General features: G+C 45.7%; 1 protein-coding gene across 1 annotated transcript; it reads left to right on the top strand.

The window, feature by feature from the left end:
* The first annotated feature begins 8,316 nt into the window (after positions 1-8,316).
* On the top strand, positions 8,317-20,564 carry USP1 (ubiquitin specific peptidase 1). Its single transcript, XM_084291363.1, has 9 exons — positions 8,317-8,429; positions 8,599-8,790; positions 9,586-9,709; positions 10,066-10,173; positions 10,531-10,691; positions 11,213-11,931; positions 13,057-13,227; positions 14,135-14,336; positions 18,995-20,564. Exons 2-9 carry the CDS (start codon positions 8,621-8,623, stop codon positions 19,725-19,727), a joined length of 2,388 nt encoding a protein of 795 aa, XP_084147489.1. The 5' UTR covers positions 8,317-8,429; positions 8,599-8,620; the 3' UTR covers positions 19,728-20,564.
* Positions 20,565-20,659: the final 95 nt, after the last annotated feature.

The following is a 20,659-nucleotide window of genomic DNA, read 5'->3' as shown; positions in this document are numbered from 1 at the left end:
CCCGCCCCGACTGGGTCCCGCACCCACCCTAATGGGGTAACATGGAGAAAACCTAAAGGCAGCACGACGTGAGCCCTGAGCCTCCTGGGGCATTCGTCTCACCCCATGCGATCTCCCTACTTGTCACTGCCTGCCTGCAGCTGGCCAAAGGGCCAAGGTGCTGGGCCCTATGGTGCTGGGCCTTATAATGCTGGGCCCTACAGAGCTGGGCCCTACAAAGCTGGGCCCTACAAAGGTGGGCCCTACAAAGCTGAGCCTTACAAAGCTAGGCCCTAAAGAGCTGAGCCTTACAAAGCTGGGCCCTACAAAGCTGGGCCCTATGGAGCTGGGTTCCACAGTGCTGGGCCCTATGGTGCTCGGCCCTATGGTGCTGGGCCCCATGGTGCTGGGTCCCACAGTGCTGGAGCTACAGGCTGCAGAATATGGCCCCCAGCCCTCACGATGCCTTCATGGAAAAGGGCAACAGGACAAGAATCAGTGCCCAAGGAAGGGTGTCAGCAGGCGAGCGATATGGTCAGGGCTCCCCAAGCCAAGCTGGGAACAGTGCTCCCATCTCCCCATAGCTGCAAAGAGGGTTTTTTTTTCACCAGCATCGCCGTCTGTGGAGGTGGGAGATGACTCCCACATAACTTTCTCCTCCCGTTCCCAAACAAACACATCCCAACAGCGCAGCAGGGCCCTGAGTTTGTTCAGCCATCGCCCAGCCCCGGTCTCATGCCCAGAGCCCCAGTGGGTCCCCGAGCTGTGCTGAGAGCGACGAGGCTCATGCAGCAGGCACTTTGGGCACCTACAGGAAGCCCTTGTGGTTGCTGGCATTCGTCTGAGCTTGTGTTTTGTTCTCCTTTCCCAGGGGTTAGATTAAACTGCTAAAAAGTGTCAGGGGGAGCTGTGTGAAGAGGTAAAGCGGTGGCAGTTCGCAGCTCTGTGCACATCTGCGAGCGGGCCTGAGGCCGGCCGGTTGACAGCACATACCCAAAAAAAGTGCTTCTGAGCAAACCAAATAAAAACGAGTTCCCCTTTTCAGTCATTTAGGTTTTACTCGCCCGATATCCTGGAAACAAAGAAGCTCTCTTCCACGTACACAATCACAAGGCTTTAAAAACCCCCTGTCCCGTTTGTCTTGGACAGGCCGCCCACTCCTAGGAAGGGTTGGGAGCCATTCAGGGCCGTTGGGATGTTTATTTGTCAAAGCCCCGGGCCCTTTACATTACTTCTGGAGCCAGACAAAGCCTCTCGGAGGATTTTTCTTCCTGCTGCAGAAAATGCTGGGTGAAATTCCACGGGAAGAGGTCAGCCCAGCCCCTGCTGGCCCCGCTGCCCCAAACCCTGCGGCCGGATCCTTCCAGAGGGCTGGCACCAGCCCATGTTTGTAGCAGCCTCAAAGGTTGATCTGAGAGGGGCAAACACCACCGACCAAACCGTGGGTCCCTAGGGTCTTTCAAGCCCCGGTGAAGCTTTTGTTAGGTGTGTTTTTTAAGGGCTTGGCCGTATCCCCTGCGGGTAGGGAGCGAGCAGGCGGGGCAGGAGCAGCGGAGGTCAGAGGTGGGGAAGCTGTGGGCGAGCTCCAAGCTCTTTAATAGCTTTCGGATGCTCGTGGTGGTGTTTTTCAGCACGAGCAGTGCTAACAACCAAACCGGGTGTGTGGCGTGTGCCACGCAGAAACTGCACGGCCTTTGCCCGTATGGAAGCTGTGGCTACCAATTTTCTTTAAAAGCAGCAGCGGTTTGGATGCTAGGGAAGGGGTTCCCTGGGGAAATTGTTTTCCCTCGGGTGGTGGGATTCATTCCTGCAGGAGACCTGCCCTCGCCTGCTTTGCAGTGGGCTTTTCCCTGGCATCTCCAAAGTGCAGGCGGACAGGAGTGGGCTGAGGCTGGGAGGAAGGGCTTTTCTCCATGCGGCTTCCACACTCTGTAACAACGGGACCAGGGGCTGATGTGATCGCGTCCTCTTGGCAAGGCAGCCCCAAATCACTGTTCTATAGCACGCTGCGCTTGTGCCAACATCCATTTTTGTAGCAAAAATGCAGACTGCTCCCCCTCACAGCACGAGCTCTGCCTTTTACGGTCTGCGATGCTAAATTCACGTTCACCCATTTGGCATGGCCATGGGCTTCCACGGGCACTTTTTGGTTGGGGCAAAGGGGCAAAAGGCTGCTGCAAGAAGGATCTCGGTGCTACAGGCCTATCGCTCTTAACCTAGTGAGGTGGCTCCATTTGGGAGCAAGCTGGATGTAGGGGGAAAAGCTCGGTGGGCAGCTGTGGCCTCTGCAGCTGGGAGGAGAAGGTGAAGCCACCAGGAACCAACTTCGTGCTCCATCAAACGCCAACAGCCCGGTGCTGAGCTGTGCACGTCTGCTGATCCCCAGGCAGGGATGGAGAAGGCTTCTTTTCCTCACAGCACATGGGCGACTCTTATGATGTTCAAACCAAAACATGTGAGCCTGCCTGTCAAATCAATTTGCTGCAGCCCTAAAAGAAATTGCTTTGCCTTTGCAAGCATAGCCAATAAAAGGCATTGCACAGAGCATGGTCAGCATCAGTGCAGCTGGAAAACATCCATCTGCAGACCCCAAATTACTTAGGGAAAGGGAAATTTTTATTTCTGTTAAACATGCATCTTGTAAAATACAATGATTTCTTTCTTTATTTTTTTTTTTCATAAATCTACTTTTATGGTTGTTTTCTGTTCCTCTTTTCCATCAGCCTGAATCTCTGAATGCTGCTTATCTCTTAGGGAGTGATGGTGTTTCATGTTTCTGCACTAAAATGAGGGTAAATTGGGGTGAAGCCAATCCAGCTTCACGTGTGTTGCACTCTTCAGGTGAAAGATACCACATCAGTTGGATGCCAGGAGGCTCGGGGGCCATTTTCCCATAAGAGCATTTCCTCCCACCCCCTGCACTTCCACCCTCCACCCTGAAGGATGACACGCGAGCCCATGTCATCGAGCCCATGCCATCACTACCAAGCTGCTCCTACATCCCTTCCCATCACAAATGCCTTAATAAAGTTCCTGTTTTACTGGAGTGATTCATCTCACCATAAGCACGGTGTCTTTGGCAGTGACACCGGCTGTGTTGCGTTTTCATGTACCCAAAGTGTCGGCGAAGGGCAAGGAGCCCAACGAGCATCACTGCATCCCACCCCTGCGGTCCCCTCCGTGGTGTGGCTGTGCCAGGTTCATGGAGGGCCTTTTGTGGTTTCCTTACAAACAGCAGAAATGGTTCTTTGCAAACTGAGTGCCTGAAGTTTGCTTTTTTACAAACGAACCATCTCACCCTGATGTCTCCCACCTCCACATGTGGACACACCACCCGGCTTTGAGACGAGCGATGGCATCTGGTGGAGGTGGCTCCGTGCGCGGAGCTGCAGCCAGCAGATGGTGCAAGAAGGCTCGGCTTTGTGTTCGGCAGGGCTTACTGTCTCCTGCTTCGGCTTCCCAGGGAAATAATATCCCAGTTTACACAAAAAGAGACAAGGAGAGATTTTATTTTGATGCTGTTTTAATGATGGGTTGCAAATACAGCACCTGGCTTCTCGTTTCTATTCCTGCCCATAACAGAGAGCTGCACCTCTGCTGCCAGCGGAGCTGTGGAGCCAGATGTTACATTCCTCTGCTCAGCAGGCTGCAAGTTGTGAAATAAAATATGCCTGGGCAGACAAAAGATGGGGGAAATACCCCTAACAATGCAATGAGACTGCTTATAGAACATATTTTTTTTTATTTTTTTTCTTTCCTGCAGTACAGGACTTGGCATTCAGGAAGACTCAAGGCGAGGGGATCTGTCTGCGACCTGCTCACAAAACCCTCTCGTGTTTGGCAGATTTTCAGTGCACAGAACCCCACATGTGTGTTACTATGACCTAACCTGCTTTATCTCGATGCTATGGGTGTCATCGTTGTTATTTTCTTAGGTGTAATTGATGCACGTGCAACTCGAGGGGGTTCACAGATCTCATCCAACTGTGTTTTCTCCTAAGAGAGAGAGAAACGAGAGCTGTGGCTGTGTGCTGCCTGTGCCGTCAGGAGCAATGGATCCTGATCTCAGCAACAACAAACTGCAGCACGGAGGAGCACGCTACTGAAAAGCTGAAGTTTGTGTACTGAAAAGCTGATGTTTTGTGGCTCAAGGCTCCAGTTGAAGTTCGCCGTTTGGCAGCTGAAACGAACAGGAGCTCGCTGCAGGCTCTACCATGGAGTTTACAGAACCGTGGCAAGTTCTGATTTATGATTTCCTGCATTTCCTAAAGTCTGTATCTTTAAGGGTGCCTAATCTGAAGCTCGTTAGGCAACAGCTGGCCACACTCAGGTCAAACTTTCTGGCTAGGTTTTAAAAGGAAGGGACTGGAGCTGGTGTAACCCCTGCCTCCCTCCTGGTGCTCGTGCCCTGCACAAGCGGCTCTGCCCTCAGCATCAGCCAGATCTGGTGGAGAACATCCCATGGCCAGGATGAGATGGCAGCTCTGCTCCTGCGGACACCAAGCCACAAAAAATGGACCTCCTGAGTTACTGCAAACCGGGCAAAACTCTGGTGAGTCTCCTCTTTCAAAGGCTCTGTGTTTCTACGGCAGCCAGATTGTTCCCATGTGCACCCACGTGGTATTTTCTGGTCAGTATTCTCATTCTTGTGAATGGTTTCGTATTTTTCCAGCCATAGGGCATTTATCTAAGAGTTGTATTCCTCAAGAATAAAATAGATTTTGCGATTGTGACCGCTGGAGACCCAAGGGCAGGTTTCAGATCTTCCTGCTCTGAGGTCCCCAGGAGATGCTAGACCTCTAATTTATGTAGCTCAGCAACAACTCGAGGTCATGGGGCTTTTCCCCTGCAGGGGACAGTGCTTTGTAAGGGAACCTTCCTCCAAGAGTCCCCCAAATCCCATCCGCTGGGCATCTGTTCTTTCCAGGCATTTCACCTGGTTATTTTGGGCTGTGTCTGTGGAGATTTCTCATCTCCCAGTGTGGTCATTTTTATAACACATGGCTGTGAAGTCAATAGCGCTAGACATAATTCAATCTTGCCCATTGGAGTGTCTCAGGACCGTACGCACGCAATTACTGCCTCTTGCACCTGCTCCCTCGTCGGGCCCCGTTCGAAACACTCCTTCACTGTAAGAAGCCTGAGCTGCAGAGCCTCTGGACAACAGCTCCTTTATTGAGCTTGCTAAGCCGCCATAAATATTTAATTAGGTGTTGCTCTATTTCTGGAGAGATACAGAAAAGAAACCAATTTCCTTACATTTGAACAGAACAGCACCCCGCTGGAGAGACTTCCCCGCATTGACTGGTGACAGCGAGCCATACATTAAGAGGGCGCATAGAAATTTGTGCGAAAGGCTGGCGAAGAGGAGGTTTCTCCTAAGAGCGGTGGTGTTGTAGTCGGTCTGATCACCTGGTGTGGGTAGCCTGCCTCTGCTGTGTCCTTGATTTCTTGTCCTTGGCTTTCCCCCAGAAAAAAAACTCATCTCTGCGACATCTCTCTTCATCTTCCTGATTCCTACTCAAGAACCATCTGATCATTTCCCCATCCTTTTTCATGGTTGAAAAATAAATAAGGAGATTAAAGAAGCGAATCCTAAAATGCTGCAACTGCACTGACCTCAAATCATCATTTGATGTCATAGAATTAAAATTAAATGCACTAAAATCAATAGTAATTAATGTTTTAATGAATATAAAGTTTAGTTTAAAAATACGCTCTTTGTATTGTGAACAGTGAGGGGAACTTAAAGATAATTCATCCAAAATATCTCTTTTAATTATATTGACTTTAGAAAACATAACTGACTTAAAAGTAAAGATTAAAAATTATGTTTGGTTTGGTCAAAATAATGATGATGGGGAATTAGCTAGCAGTTTATAAGCATGTTAAGGGAGAGAAATTATTTAGGAGGATGTTTATAAATGATCAGGTGAAATTACCAGTAGAAAAAGTCCAATGCATTCAGGAGGAGACCTGCCACTGAGATCTACCAGGCTGCACATCACGTAAATGGTCTTGTATCATGTTTGTTAAAGCAGACAGCAAACCACGCACTTGACAGGGTAGACTTTTATTGAAATGCAATACAAATAAGTAAGAAACCACTTTGGTCATGCCATTTGACAGGGATGTGCCAGGAGCGCTGTCATATCAAACCCAAGGCTGCCTGGAACGACTGACTCCTGCCCTTGGAGTTTACTCCAGCCCAGGATTGATTCAAGGTCCAAACACTGACAGATTTCACCTGGTCCCAGTTGCACGGCCCTGTTACTACCACGGTCCTAATTGCCCAACAGCTCCCAGCTCCTGCTGAAAGGGCTGCTCAGCTGGCCACTCAAAAGGGCAGCATGAGGCAGATTTAATGAAACTCCTTATTAAGGAACCAAGCAGTTACGTGGCTTTGGAGCACCACCTACATGGACAAGACTTCCTAAGACTTCTTGTCTCATATGAGAGAACCTCTGCAGAGCTGGGTGTCCGTGAGCTGGTGGGGTCAACAGAACCCATACGGGATCTGCCCATGGGTGCAGGGCAGGGCAACAGAACCCAGACCCCTGAGGCACTTGGACAAACGCAAAATCCATTTGACTTCCACTGGGAGCTCTCTATCTGCCCAGCTTTGAGGCTTTGTCAGTCCCACTGGACAGATAAATAAGTTTTTAGCTCAATATCTACCTTGAGCCTCTGAACCTTGGTTCCTCAGGTGATGGGCCTGTCTGTGTGCAGGCATATGAGTGTATTTTGCCCTGTAAGGGATAGCCAAATATGTGTAGCTTGTGTGTGCATGACTGTCAGAGTATCTATCGTTTCTGCCATGATTCAAATTTATATTTAAAGATATTGATCTACAATAATAATTAATTCATGTAGCAAGGTAAAAAAATCCAAAAAGATCGCAAAGAACTTTTCAAAATTAAACTGCCATAAAAAACACTCTTTCGTATAAGAGGCAGGCTTCCAATTTTGTTCTATCACTTCCAGATCTGCCACAGCAAATTGCAAAGTTATCCATTGCTGTGCAGGAAGCCCAAAGACATAAACGTGAGCCCCCGGGGAGCTGCCTGAGGGGGGGAGTAAAACACAGGCACACGGCGAGGACGGGGCCAGCACTGAGACCTTTTGGAAAATGGTGTGGATCTAAGGCCAGTGCCTGGGCATGGCTGAAAGTCAGTTGTGCGACTAATTGAGTAAAATATCTTAGTGAAAACTTAGATTTTATTATTTATTTATTTATTTAACCAAAGTTTTCCTGTGAGTCACGGGTGTGATCCCAACAAAGAAGCGTCCTGCCTTACCAGGCTTTTCTCATAATGCGACTGGTAACACCAGCGCCTAAAAACTCCACCTGCCACACAGAACCCCTCAGTTCTCAGACAAAAAAGTGAACCTTTGTAAGATTTCTGACATTTTGGGTCAACATTCAATTCCACGGCGTTGTAGCATACAGACCTAATATAGCCAATTTATGCTTCGTAAGGAACATTTACTATGGTGACATCGCCACCAGAATTCTCCCATCTCATGCTAAGTCCCACGAGAGAAGAGCTGTGAGGAACCGGCCTTATAAGGCGTAAATATGGACCGATTCTCACAAATTTGTGAAGCGTGTGAGTGGCAATGGATGTATGGGCGAGAGCTCATCAGCAAGCGGAGCCACGAGCAGATTCCTGGCTGAGCAGGGCGGTTCTGTGTTGTGCAGGTGTTCGTTTCGTGCACTGCTTGGGAACAGTTTTTTTTATTAACAGTTTAATTATTTTTTATTAAAACGCCCGCACCACGCGCGTTCCCCCCGGGCTTCTCCTCAGGGCGGCAGCTGCCTCCCGCCCCCTCCCTCAACCAGCCGCGGGGGGGCGCTGCGGGCCGGCCGCCGCCTCACGGCGCCTCCCGCCGTGATTGGCTGAGGCGGGAAGGGGCGGGGCTTCCCTGGACCAATCCACCTCCACCTCCGGAGGGGGGAGGCGGGGGTGTCTCTACGGAATGGTTCGGCCCAGCCGCTCCCCCCCCCCCCCTTCCTGTTCCCCCGGCGCGAGTCCCGGGCCTCGGCCAGGCCTTTACCAGCGCCCGCGCGCGCTCAGGCAGGACCCCGCGGGCTGCCCTGCGCGCTGCCTGATGGCGGAGACAGAGTTTCGGCGCCGATACCACCGGCAGAGCGCTCGCTGGGGCATCTCTCCGCCTCCCTCATACAGCGAGCGGACGGATCCCTCCTTCCACCGTGCCTCCGCGCTGCCTACGCACTCCCACCTCTCCTCCTCCTCCGGCGTTTGACGCGGGCAGCCCGCGGCGGCTGGGCGCGAGGAGCGCGGCGGGCGGGGGTCCTGGCGGCAAGGCAAACGCGCCAAGTTTCCCGTGGCGGGGCGGGCGGCAAGGCCGGGGCCCGCGGTCTCCATAGCGACGGGCGGCGGGGCCGGGACGGGCCGGGCCGGGCCGGGCGGGGCGGCCATGTAGCGGTGAGCGCCGGGGGAGGGCCACGGGGGCGGCGGGGCCGGGGCCGAGGGGCTGAGGGGGCCGTGAGGGGGCTGAGGGGGCCGTGAGGGACGCGGCTGAGGGGGCTGAGGGGCCGGTGTCGGGCTCGGTCTGGGCCTGACGCCGCCCCCCCCCCTTCCCCGCTCGCCTCAGGCGGCGTTTCCCGTCCGGGAAGATGCCCGGGGTGCTCCCCAGCGAGAGCGGGGCGGCGCCGCGGGGCAGCCCGTCGAAGCGGAGCCGGCTGTCGCTGAAGCTGTTCCAGAAGAAGGAGGCCAAGCGGGCGCTGGACTTCGCCGAGCCGCAGGACGGCGGCGGGAGCAGCCCCGAGCCGCGGGGAGGAGACGTGTACGTGGGGACACCGTGTGTGTGTGTGTGTGTGGGGGGGCTGCCTCGGGAGGTGCAGGCACGAAGTTCCCCTGGGTTACCTCAACAGAAGGCGGTTTCCTTTATTAGCTTTATTTTAGCTATCAAACTTTTTACAAAATGAATTCTGCTGAAAGAACACCGAATATTAAAGGTCCCTGATGCTGGGAGTACAAGCGCTGAGCGTGCTGCTTGCTGCTGTGGGTGAATTCATCCACTCGCCTCCCTGCAGCTCGCGGGGATGTGGGATGGGAGGAAGCAAAGTTGCCTCATCACTATCAACCTGCTGGAGGCTTCGAGATGTGGGTCTGGTGTATCAGGATAGCACATCTCTATGCTATACACATTGCTATGTGTAATGCGCCAGGTTTTTTGTTAGTTTTTTTACCCCTTCTGTATTTATTCTCAAGTTGTGCTCCCAGCAATGAATGATAACAATCTGGAGTGAAGGGCAGTAAGGGAAAATATGAGCTAGACCCATCGCACTTGTCTTGGTGCTGCCCTAGGAATGAACAAAAAACACACAGGATTGTTCAGAGAACTTTGCTGATTCCCTAAATCACTCCACTTCTTGAGAGGTGGGCATTGGGATAATTGGCAGGCACACTCGCCTTGTAAACCTGCCTCTTTTTGAGTAGGTTACTAGAAAGAAGGGTTACGGTTGAGTTGGCCTGTCTGTGAGTACTTAGAATAGCCATGTGGGCATTCTCGGAAATGCCTTGACACCGTTTTTATTTGTTCTTATTAGTCATTGATTCTGTTTGCACTGTTTTATAGTGACCAGGTTGTTCCTGCAGCACAGCCTCCGTCACTTGTCAGCTGTGAGAGGAAAGACAACATGTTGCCTTTTGTGGGCCTGAATAATCTCGGTAACACTTGTTACCTGAACAGCATCCTTCAGGTAAGAGCATGTCACAGGGCCTCAAAAAGATCCTTTTGTTTTGGTTTAGATGAGATTCTTAGTTTGACATTGCATGGAAGATATCTGGGTGTTGCATACAGGGAATCTAACTACAGTTAGGGGAAAAAAAAAAAAGAGGATAGTGCAGGAAGTGGTGTGTACCATGGATTGCCTTGAATAATTAATTTGTCAGTTTAAATACTTGAGCCATGTCCCTGCCCTGAATAATCCCAAATCTTTGCGTGCTGTGCAGCAGCCTTGGGAGATGCAAAGCTAGGTGGATTGTAAGCGTGGACGTGTGATGTCAAATAACTTAGCTCACCAGTTATTATTTTGTTTTAAACTGTTGCTTTTAGGTGTTATATTTTTGTCCTGGCTTTAAAACTGGAGTAAAACATTTATACAACATCATTTCAAAGAAGAAAGAATCTTTGAAAGAAGAAGGCGAGCAAAAAGCAGACAAGGTAACGTATCTCCCTCCGTGTTCCTTTACTTGTATTTGTGCGGGTGAGGCTGTGTGCCAGGGCAGTACTGAAAACAGAGCTGTTTCCTTCTGTTCGTAAAAAGTTTTGAAGTATCGGGCTAGTTCAGGTAAAAATAAGCTTGAGAAGTTTTGAACTTGTGTTCAAACTTCGTAGTGCGCAGGGTTTCTTTTCTACTGGCAGAAGAGCAGTACATTGACCTAAGCTTACTCATTTCCCATACAGGACAGAAAATCTGTCATGTTTGTTAGAAAACTAAGTGGGGACAGGAGAAAAAGTTTAACTGCTTGTTACAGACAAAACTGGAAGTACTTGACTCCTTTTACATTGTTATTGCAGGGAAATTGTAAAGAAGATCCCCTGGCAAGTTATGAGCTGATCTGCAGCCTGCACTCCCTGATTCTTTCCATTGAGCAGCTTCAAGCCAGCTTTCTCTTAAACCCAGAGAAATACACGGATGAACTCGCTACTCAGCCACGAAGGCTACTCAATACCCTTAGGTACAGGTTGTCTTAAACACTGTCCGAATTTTCGCCTCAAGTTTGGAGGTGGCTGTGATTGTACGGTACAGCGATAGAGACGTGGGGGGTAGAGGATCTTAAATTTGGGGCATCATTACGTGATTGTAGGGAGGAAGTTTTCCTACATTTCAAAGGGGAGGTTTGTGTTTATTGTTACCTCTATGGTATCATAAGTTTGGAAGTAAATTTTGTTTTTGTAAGAACGTGGTTTCAGTCCCACAGTGGATTTAAAGCAGTGGCTAGCCTGAAGAATGTAAGTGCTGTTGTTGTCCTGGGAAGTACCACTGCGAGGCTGCAGCTGAATGTGTGTTAAGTGCTCTTTGGCATGAGGCTGTGGCTACCTTCCCATGGGAATCTGTGAGAGATGACTTCTTTCTAGGTCTGGAGGGGATCCTCCCCTGCTTTTGTAGCGAAACTTCTCTAATTTAAGTATCTGGTCATGTTAGCTAGCTGGTAATCTGCTCTTCATCCCTTTGCTCCTTTACCTTTGCCTTTAATAGAGAGCTCAACCCTATGTATGAAGGCTACTTGCAGCACGATGCCCAGGAGGTTCTGCAGTGTATCCTAGGTAACATCCAAGAAACATGTCAGCTACTGAAGAAGGAAGAATTGAACAAACTCCCTTTGGAAGAGCCCGCAGCTAAACTGGAGGAAAAACTTGATGAAAATGTTGGGAGCAACGGAATTGGCAACTCTGCCGAGGAGGAGGACAGTGAGCCGAGTGGCCCTGTGGGAGAGGTGGCCGAAGACAAGCTGCTCAAAGGGAACGGGAAAAGAAAAAGTGATGCCGAAGGTGGCAACGCAAAGAAAAAATCCAAAGTATCGAAAGAACAAATTGCAGCAGAAGAAAATCAAAGACAAACCAGGTCGAAGAGGAAAGCAACGGGAGAAAAGCTCGAAAATCAGACCGATGCCATTGCCAAGTGCTCCACTGAAAACGAGAGTGCGAAGCCCACACAGAAGAAGTCACGGCTTCGGTTAAACTGGTTAAAATCTTCGTGCAAACAACCCAGTATTCTGTCCAAATTTTATAGTCTGGGAAAGTTGACAACAAATTTGGGATCCAAAGACCCAGCGAAAGAATACGATGACTGTGAGCTTGAAGAGTCTTCTGTAAAGAGTGAAAATGGCAATAACATTAAAGAAGAGGGTCATGAACCAGCATTTCCTGTGGAAAGCCATAATGAAAAAGGAACTGAAAAAGAACCAAAAAAGGAAGGTTGGTGAACAAGTGTATGGGCTTAAAATTAGAATGATAAGGGAATTACTGTGCATTGGAAGTCAACGTTCAGACTGCACTGCGAGCAGAGCTCTCTAAATACAGAATTACACTCTCAAAAATTGAAAAAGATGTTTTTGAAATTGTTTTATACACTTGTAATTTTTGTTTTATGCCCTGGCTTGTTTAGCTTAGATCTAAATAGGCCTTTCACTAATGTCGTGTAATCGTTATTCTATATATATATATATATATTTTATATATATATTTATAAAAAAACATATTACCAGGTTTATATTCCCACTAACATTTGTCATCTATAGAAATAGGAAGTGAATTCGAAACATAAAGAAAACAGAACGAAACCCCGCAGGCAATGGGTGTGTGTCCTAAGCCCTTACAAGCAATATTCTCACCTTCCCTTCCTGTTCTTTAGTCCTTCCATATTTTCAGCCTTCCCAGGAACTAGGAAAGCCTCAGGACATATGCGAATTGGCTGGCAGGTGTGAATTTTGAGTGTCAGCAGAACAAGGTAACTGTTGAGGGAAGGGGCACAGTATGTGTTAGTAGTCACTAACGTGGAGCTTTTTTTCTGATCTAACCACCAATTTTTATGAAAACATCTGGAGGAATGCAGAATCTTTCAAGATCCTCATTTCTTCATCAGATTTGACTAAAATTGGCCAGCTAATCCAGGTAAATATTGGAGGAGAGGAAGTGAGACCAAATACAAAGCAGGCAATAACACAAGTGTGATGCTCCTTGAGGAGGCTGACGGTCTGTACAAAGAAGGTAGTGAGTGCACTGATGGCAAACACTGTCTAGAATGTGACAAGTGAAACTTCAACTATAAAAGAAGGATCTAATCTTAGAACTTAAAAGTTTGAGAGCAAAGAGAAAGAGGCTTCCTGTTCAGTAGTAGGGAGTGATACTGTGAAAACTCATGTGATAAGCAGTTTTTTTTTTTTTTTTTTTTTTTTTTTTTTTACATTACTCCTCTGTAGAATCCCTGAGGCACCATATATCTGACACTGATATTTTTTATCCATAAAGAGTCGCCAGGTTCTGTAGTGTCTGTTGAACAAAGCACGCCTAAGTAAGCTGTGTGGCATGTACTCTCTCTAGGTACGGAGCTGGCTGTTTTTGAACTAGTGGAGAAATTGTTCCAGGGCCAGTTAGTACTGAGAACAAGATGCTTGGAGTGCGAGTGCTTCACTGAAAGAAGAGAAGACTTCCAGGACATCAGCGTTCCAGTGCAGGAAGATGAACTTTCTAAAACTGAAGAAAGTTCTGAAAGTAAGTAATTACCGAAAAGGGTTGTGGTTTGTTTCTGCTTCAGACAGCCATTGAGGAAGGCGTTGTTCCTTGACAGTGCCGTATCTGTCCCTTGTTTGTGCTGGTTAAAATTAGAGGCTGTTCTGTTATCTCTTGTCCTGATTATCAGCGTTGTGTTTACAAGGTCTAAAGTTAATGTAGACGGATCCAGACACTATTAAAATCGCCTCAGATCTTAACGCATAACAGGCTGCTTACAGTCCTTCACTCGTGTACATATTTTCCTGCTTATAAATGAGTATTTTCTTTGATTTGGGTCTGTCCTTTCTTCCGGGGTAAGATTCTTATGAATGCAATATTAAGCAGAAGAAATTTTTTTTAAAATTTTCTTATAATAAATAAATCTTGCTTTAAAAATCAATATTTATATTATTTTTAGAGAACATTTTTGTTGTTACGTTAGCACTGTGTGCTTTACATTTGGGAATGTTAGTCCTCTGGTGTGAGCCACAGCTGGTAGCAAGCCGTGCCTGACTTTTACCTACTCTCAAAAGTAAGCAGTCAGCATGGCAGCAAGACACTGTGTGAATTTCAGAATTTTAAATAAATCATTTTTAGTGCTCATTGACTTAGTTCAGAGCAACTTTAACTATTTTTGTCCACCCTGTTTTGCTGAAGTGCTTCCATGTTCAGTGTGTGTACGTGGTGGTGTTTATATGTGTGTGTATGTTTCAGGTAAGAGCACCTATTGATTGGTGGCTGCATAATTTTCTGAAATGATTCAAAGATTGCAATACATTTTCTATTTCACACACATTGGGTATTCTTCACAGTGTTCTTGGTAGTTCTTGTTGTGTTTTTCTTCTGGTGGGATGCATTGGAAATACAAATAACCATGTATGTATGAATGTAATGATTCTCTTTTCAGTTTCTCCAGAGCCAAAAACAGAAATGAAGACTCTTAAGTGGGCAATTTCACAGTTTGCATCAGTGGAAAGGATTGTGGGAGAGGATAAATATTTCTGCGAGAACTGCCATCATTACACAGAAGCAGAACGCAGTCTTTTATTTGATAAAATGCCTGAAGTTATAACAATTCATTTGAAGTGCTTTGCTGCTAGTGGCATAGAGTGAGTATGCTGATTCGCTATGTTATGAAACAGTGCTGTTGAAAGGGAAATCTTATCAGAGGAGATGAAAATGCCTTAAATTCTCCAAAAGCAAGTTTCTAGATTGAAATTAGGGGCTGTGTCTCACTGACTTAGCTTCATAAGGGCTTTTGATTGTTAGAAGCAGTGACAAAAATTTGTCCTCAGGAAAAAAGACTCTTAGGAGGCTTCTTGCCAAAAAGCTTTACCGCTATGCTTAGAACAGCTCGATATCCCCATGCTTCTTTTAACATCACCTGTGTGTGAGAGCTTAGAGGCATTTTTAAGTACTTCAGCAGAACAAGTGATGAGAACAAAACCGAATGCTACGCTCACAGCTAGCGGTGCTGTGGTCTTTAACTGAACAGCAGTACTAAAACTGGGAGGGGAGGGCTTAGATCAACACTTTGAAGAGCTAACACACTACAGACAAATTGCTAATGCTCTATTTTAAAGGAATAGATCAATGGCATTCATGTTCAACTGCCAAGCAATTAATTTGCTATATAATATGAAAATCCTTGTTTTTTCTACCATTATTCATACTGAGGAGTTTAGAGATTTCCTTTAGGGTGAGAGACATGATTATATCCCTGCAATAGGATACACAAATAAAACAGTGCCGTGACAACTTACGGCACAGCATTTTGCAGTAGCTCCAGTGAGATCCAAATAATGAGAAATGAGAACTTTTAACTATGATATTCCCCTAGACCCTTTAGAAAATTGTTAATACGACCGATTTGCATTTTTGAGTGATAGACGATTTCAATAACACTTGCAGACTTGATCTTTCCTTCAGCTTTTTCCAGTACTCACTAAAACGTAGCTTTTGTGCTCTGCGTTAACTTTGCTGGATGCTGCAACAGAAGAGAAACGTGCTGGTTGAGCATCCCCCCGATGGCATCTGCTTGAGAGAGCCAAGCACACTGCGCAGCTGCAGCCTGCCTAGTTTATAACCCTGCATAAACTGAGTGTTCTGGTGGCACGGCTTTGTTCTGAGCCTTAACAGAGCTCCTTTGTGACCTACAGTACATTATTTAGGCACCAATTGGCTTGGCTTTTTATGCACCAACTTCCTGGTGCTTAGCCATTCCCTGTAGGTTGGCTTTAGACCTTCAGAGCCATCCTGACGGCAGGAAATTAACACGCGAAGCCTTCAGTGGCATTTTCTAACCATTGTGTCACCACTGGAAGTGGGTAGGACCTTTGGCACTAGACACAAAGTATGAGTGGAGTGACTTGTCACAGGACACGCTGTGAACTGATAACTGAGGTCAGTATAAATCCCATTTGTGAAGAACTATCTTCAGGGATTGTATTACATATTTTTTTACTAGTAGTTTACTAAGATTTTTTGAAAGTGGAGTTCTCACCCTCAATTTTTAGTGCTCGTTGTTAGGAGTATTAACTTTCTGACTTGAGTGGAAAGGAAAAAACTTCCTCTTTGTAAGTCTGCTAACATTTCTTCTGACAACTGTAATGTTACTGGATAGCCTTTGATGTGAGGTGGAATCATTATCATTAGAGGTTATTCAAAAAGCACAACCTGAGAGAGAGAACCTGGACGTTATCTTCAGCTTGTGCCTACCTCTGCTACCTCTCTGTTTCTGTGAGGAAGCACTTGCAGCTTACAGGCTAACCTGCTGTCTGCTGAGTCACTTACCTCTTCTGTCCTGGCACTCTTCAGGTCCTTGCTCCAAAAATACTAAGACCTGTACCCAGGTCAGAGTGAATCCAGCCTCTTGTGGTCTTCCTCCTGTGCCCTTTGAATGTGTCCTGTGTTTTCTGCCAAGCTCTAGCAGCCAGAGGTTGAGGAAGTAGAAGTGGAAAAATCGAACGTAGTCCTGGAGGCAGTGATGAACCAAACTGCGTGGAGGATCGCTTCTCGGTTTTTGGCTTGGACTTTTTATCTTGGACAAAACCATGTCACTGCTAAACATACTGATTTGGAGTAATAACACGCAGCTGCAAGTCAAATGGGGAAAGAGCCAAAAGAGCCAAGGCTAGTAAATAAAGTGCTGGCTTCCCCTACAGTAGCTGGAGTTGCTGTTATTACGGCGTGTTTTGCACTACAAGCTTTGATGGAGCTTCCCCCAGTTCAATTAACTTGTAATATTTATTGTAAAAAAACAAAAAAAAACAACAAAAAAAACTTGTTCTCCATGGACAAGACTGCCGTAATTTGTCCTTAAAAGTAGTACCAGATGGTTTTGCTGCTTTAACTAAGACGCTTAAACTGAGAATGTTCCTATCACTGTTCTCCTAGCTCCAATAAAATCTTTGAAATCTCGTCTGCTTCTCAGTCATGCTCTACTGAGTTTTCTGACAGCTGAGTTTAAGAAGTGAAGAAAAATAAAGCAGAAAGCAGTGGTACTGTAAATAAATATTTGAAGTTAGGAGGGCTTTGCTCCATCTTTTTTAGACTGGCCTGCAAAGTGGCTTTTAAAAATAAAGCAGCCGGTGTGAACATCTACTAGCCTGGGGCTGAGTAATGCTGTTTGGCAAGGGTGGGGAGAGGAAGTACTGGGTCAGGGGGGTAAACAGCCCCGTGCTCAGATGAGGAAGCTATTCAGTGAACCGTGCACCTGGTAACATCTCATTCAGCCTGTCCACGATGCACAACTGGCATCTAAGAGAAAATTGAGGTATTTGACAGGTGAAATGGTATCAGGTAAGAGCAGGTGACTTACTGGTTTTAATGAAGTCTTACTCTGAGGTTTTGTAACTGTCACATTTGCTAGTTAGTGAAAGCAGTGCCTATGCCCTGGAGAATCCTTTCTTGGCTTATTTAATGTTTTATGTGTCAGAAGAGTTGTAGTAAAATAGCTTAAGCCTTTAAGGTCTATAATAACTTGAGGTATTAAATCAGTACAGTGGGTAAAGTTCCACGAATTTATGCCTCAGAAATAGAACTGCAGAAGTCAGGTTTGTTGTGTATGAACTACTGTGCAGCAGTCAGAGGAGGCAGAGTACTTGGCATGCAATTTTTCTGTCTTCAGATTATCATTAAGAAGAACAAAAAGCTAATAGGAAAAGATTTCCTCTCTTATTCCCTCCTCTCCAAATCTTTCTGATGCTGGATCTCATTCAGAAAAAAAGGTAGAGCCTGTTTTTTAATGTTTTATTTTAATATGATTGTCATAGTGTGCTTGAGTGGGACTGCATTTCTGATCTTAGACTGTCAGTAAGCACTTTCTGAGTATTCTCTTCTGAGTATCTCTTTCTGGCTAACAGTAGGGATTTCCAGAAAATTTAAGATTTATTTCTGATGATCTGCTGTTTTTCTTTTGGTGCAGTCAAATGTTCACTATAAACCTAGGTCTAAAATGTGCCGAGGTTGGAGTTGAGTACACGTGAGTGACTGAGGGCACCTGTGTATGTGTGAGTGTGTTTGCGCTTATGAAGGTTTATGGCTGGGAACATCAGCAACACATTTAAAAGTAGAGCAGGATCAAAACTAAATCCAGTAAAACCAAAGCAATATTCTGTTAACTCCAATTATGCCTATACTGTTGTCTGTCTACATTTCCATTGGATTAAAAGTAATTATGAGCCTTTATTATGGGAAAAGTAAAGGTGAATAACAGTAGTTGGCTCTTTGATGCCCAAGCTTTGCAGAGTTTGTGTTCTGCACTGCTTTTCCCTATGACACCCTAATGTTTGACTAAGACTGAAACATCACTGAAACCTCCTGGGACACCACGAGATATTGTTAAATAAAGGGGTTAATTATATTGGCTCTGCAGTATGTAAATCATGTAAAAGCTGAATGATTCAGAGAGGCTAATATGCAAAAGAGCTGATTAAGTCCCGACTCTTTTTTTTCTTTCTAAACTCCTTAGAATTCTTTCCAAACTCTATAGAAGATCCTCAGTGAAAGGACTTAGGAATTTACAATGAGAGAAGTTTGAGCTGAGAGCAAGATGCTGTGTGTTTATGGAAATGCCAGACACTTTTCCAAAGTGAATCAGCGAGATAATTGCATAAAGAAACTAAGATAGGACAGTTAATGAACAATCCCTAGCAAAAAGAAAGTTACTTAATTATCCTTAGATAACCGTCCTTTGCATACCATTGGCAGGGCATTAAGGTGATCTGAGAAAAACTGCCTACTATATTAAAAATTCAGTTTCTCTGAGTGACATTTAGCAAGTGATTTTTTCAAAACCTTTAGGGAAAAAACCCTGCTTACTCTGTACTTTGGATGCTGAAGCTTATCAAAGCTGGTAAGCGGGTTGATGTCTGCAAAGAAGTGGAAGTATAATCACAGAAGTATGAATGATAACAATGAAAAACTCATTTTTGTCACTATTTAAAGCTTACTTTAAGTAAAGAGGCATCAGCTTCTGAAAAGGGAAGTCCCTTAGTTAAAATACACGGCTATTAGGCTGTAAGACTTACCAGTACGCATACCTGCAAAAAGCTTTTTTTACTTAATTGGTGCCTAGGGCAGATGCTCGTGATAAGCAAGTAGAAAAAAGCAGCAGCTTTTCACATTCGTATCTCTCTGTCTCTCGTTCATATCTCTATGTTACTAATAGAAGAACAAGAATACAGGCTCAGTGTGTGGGCCTTTTAAAGCAGGATTTATTGTGTGCTGAGGGGGCAAGATGTCTAACTTTGTTTTTCCTCTGAAGGTTTGATTGCTATGGTGGGCTGTCCAAGATAAACACTCCCCTGCTGACGCCTCTCAAATTGTCGCTAGAAGAATGGAGCACGAAGCCAACTAACGACACCTACGGATTATTTGCCGTGGTAATGCACAGTGGCATTACAATTAGCAGTGGACACTACACAGCCTCTGTCAAAATCACAGATCTTAACAGCCTAGAGATAGACAAGGGAAACTTCATCACTGACCAAATGTACGAAATGATTAAGCCAGAACCACTGAACGAGGAGGAAGCGCGAACTGTCGCCGAAGACTACGATGACGGCGAAGTCTCTTTTAGAGTCAACGGGAATGCACAGCCAGGGAAAGTTCTGAACAAAAAGAACATGGAAGCTGTGGGACTTCTGGGGGGACAGAAGAGCAAGTCTGACTGTGACTTGTACAATAACAAACCAGCTAACGCTGAGAAGTTTCTTAATATAGTTACCGAAAACAGAAACCCGGAGTCTAGCAATACTAACGGAAGCGTGGAGTGCAGTACGGAGCACAGCGATCAGAACGGGGTTGCCTTCAGCGGACTAGAAAACAAAGCTTTGTACGTATTGCAGAGCCTGAAAGAGTATGAAGGGAAGTGGTTGCTTTTTGATGACTCTGAAGTGAAGGTCACAGAGGAAAAGGACTTTCTGAATTCTCTTTCTCCGACATCGTCATCTACGTCAACTCCTTACTTACTGTTTTATAAGAAAATTGTAGAGTGATACTGTATTTTGACTGTAAATATTAAGGATTTGCATACACCTATTGCCTGATTTGCATCAGGACTACCTGGAAGAAACAGAAGTTTGTTTTTTTGAAGCTACTGGATCATAAATTTTCTGGTCTTTGCGTTCTGTGTAAGTGGCTCAACTTGAATTAATAAACCATGCCCTAGAACTTAACTCACATAGTAACTTTTATGCTGAATAGCGATATTATCTTTTAGGAATACCGATTTGTATAGTTCCTGAATGATGCCTACAATACACGGTAGTGGTTTTAACACAGCTCTAGTTCTCAGACATGCCTCTTGTATTATTAGCTTTTTTTTAATAAAAGTTATTTGTATTCATATTCTGGAGTAAATGTATATTAACTAGCAGATTTCATCAGAAGTTGTGTATTTTTGTAACTTGCGAAGTAATACTTCATATATAGTCTTTGAGTAATCGACGTGGTTTGCTGATGCCATTCTCCTTACCCAGTCCTATACCGCTCAGTGCATCCTAAAGCACAAGAAAAGGGGCTTACAGCTTTGTTTAGTGTATTGGAGGGAGCTGAACTTAATAGAAATGTTTGATGTTCTAATTTACATCTTGTTGCATAGGTGTTAAATGGGCGTAAGTGTAAATAGGTGTGATTAATACTTCAAAACAGGGAGCGTGTAGTGTAATTAAAATACTTTTGTACTTCTTAAGAGTAAAGCCCTCTAATATGCATATCTGTTTGGGTGGATTTGGAATTTAGTGGTGATCTTATAACAGTTAATTTGTACTTCGAGCTCACTGGAAGGTGAGCAAACGAAAGCATTTGGCTTGATGCTTTGTTGAGAATGTATATATGAAATAAAAAAAAATATGATATGCATCAGAGATGACTAAGTCAGACTTTGTCTTCGGAGAGGAAAAAGGGGGAAGTGGGAGTGGTTGGGCAC

Source organism: Netta rufina, assembly GCF_964035555.1.
Source record: "Netta rufina genome assembly, chromosome: 8".
NCBI lineage: Eukaryota > Metazoa > Chordata > Aves > Anseriformes > Anatidae > Netta > Netta rufina.
This window is presented reverse-complemented; position numbering and strand designations above follow the sequence as displayed.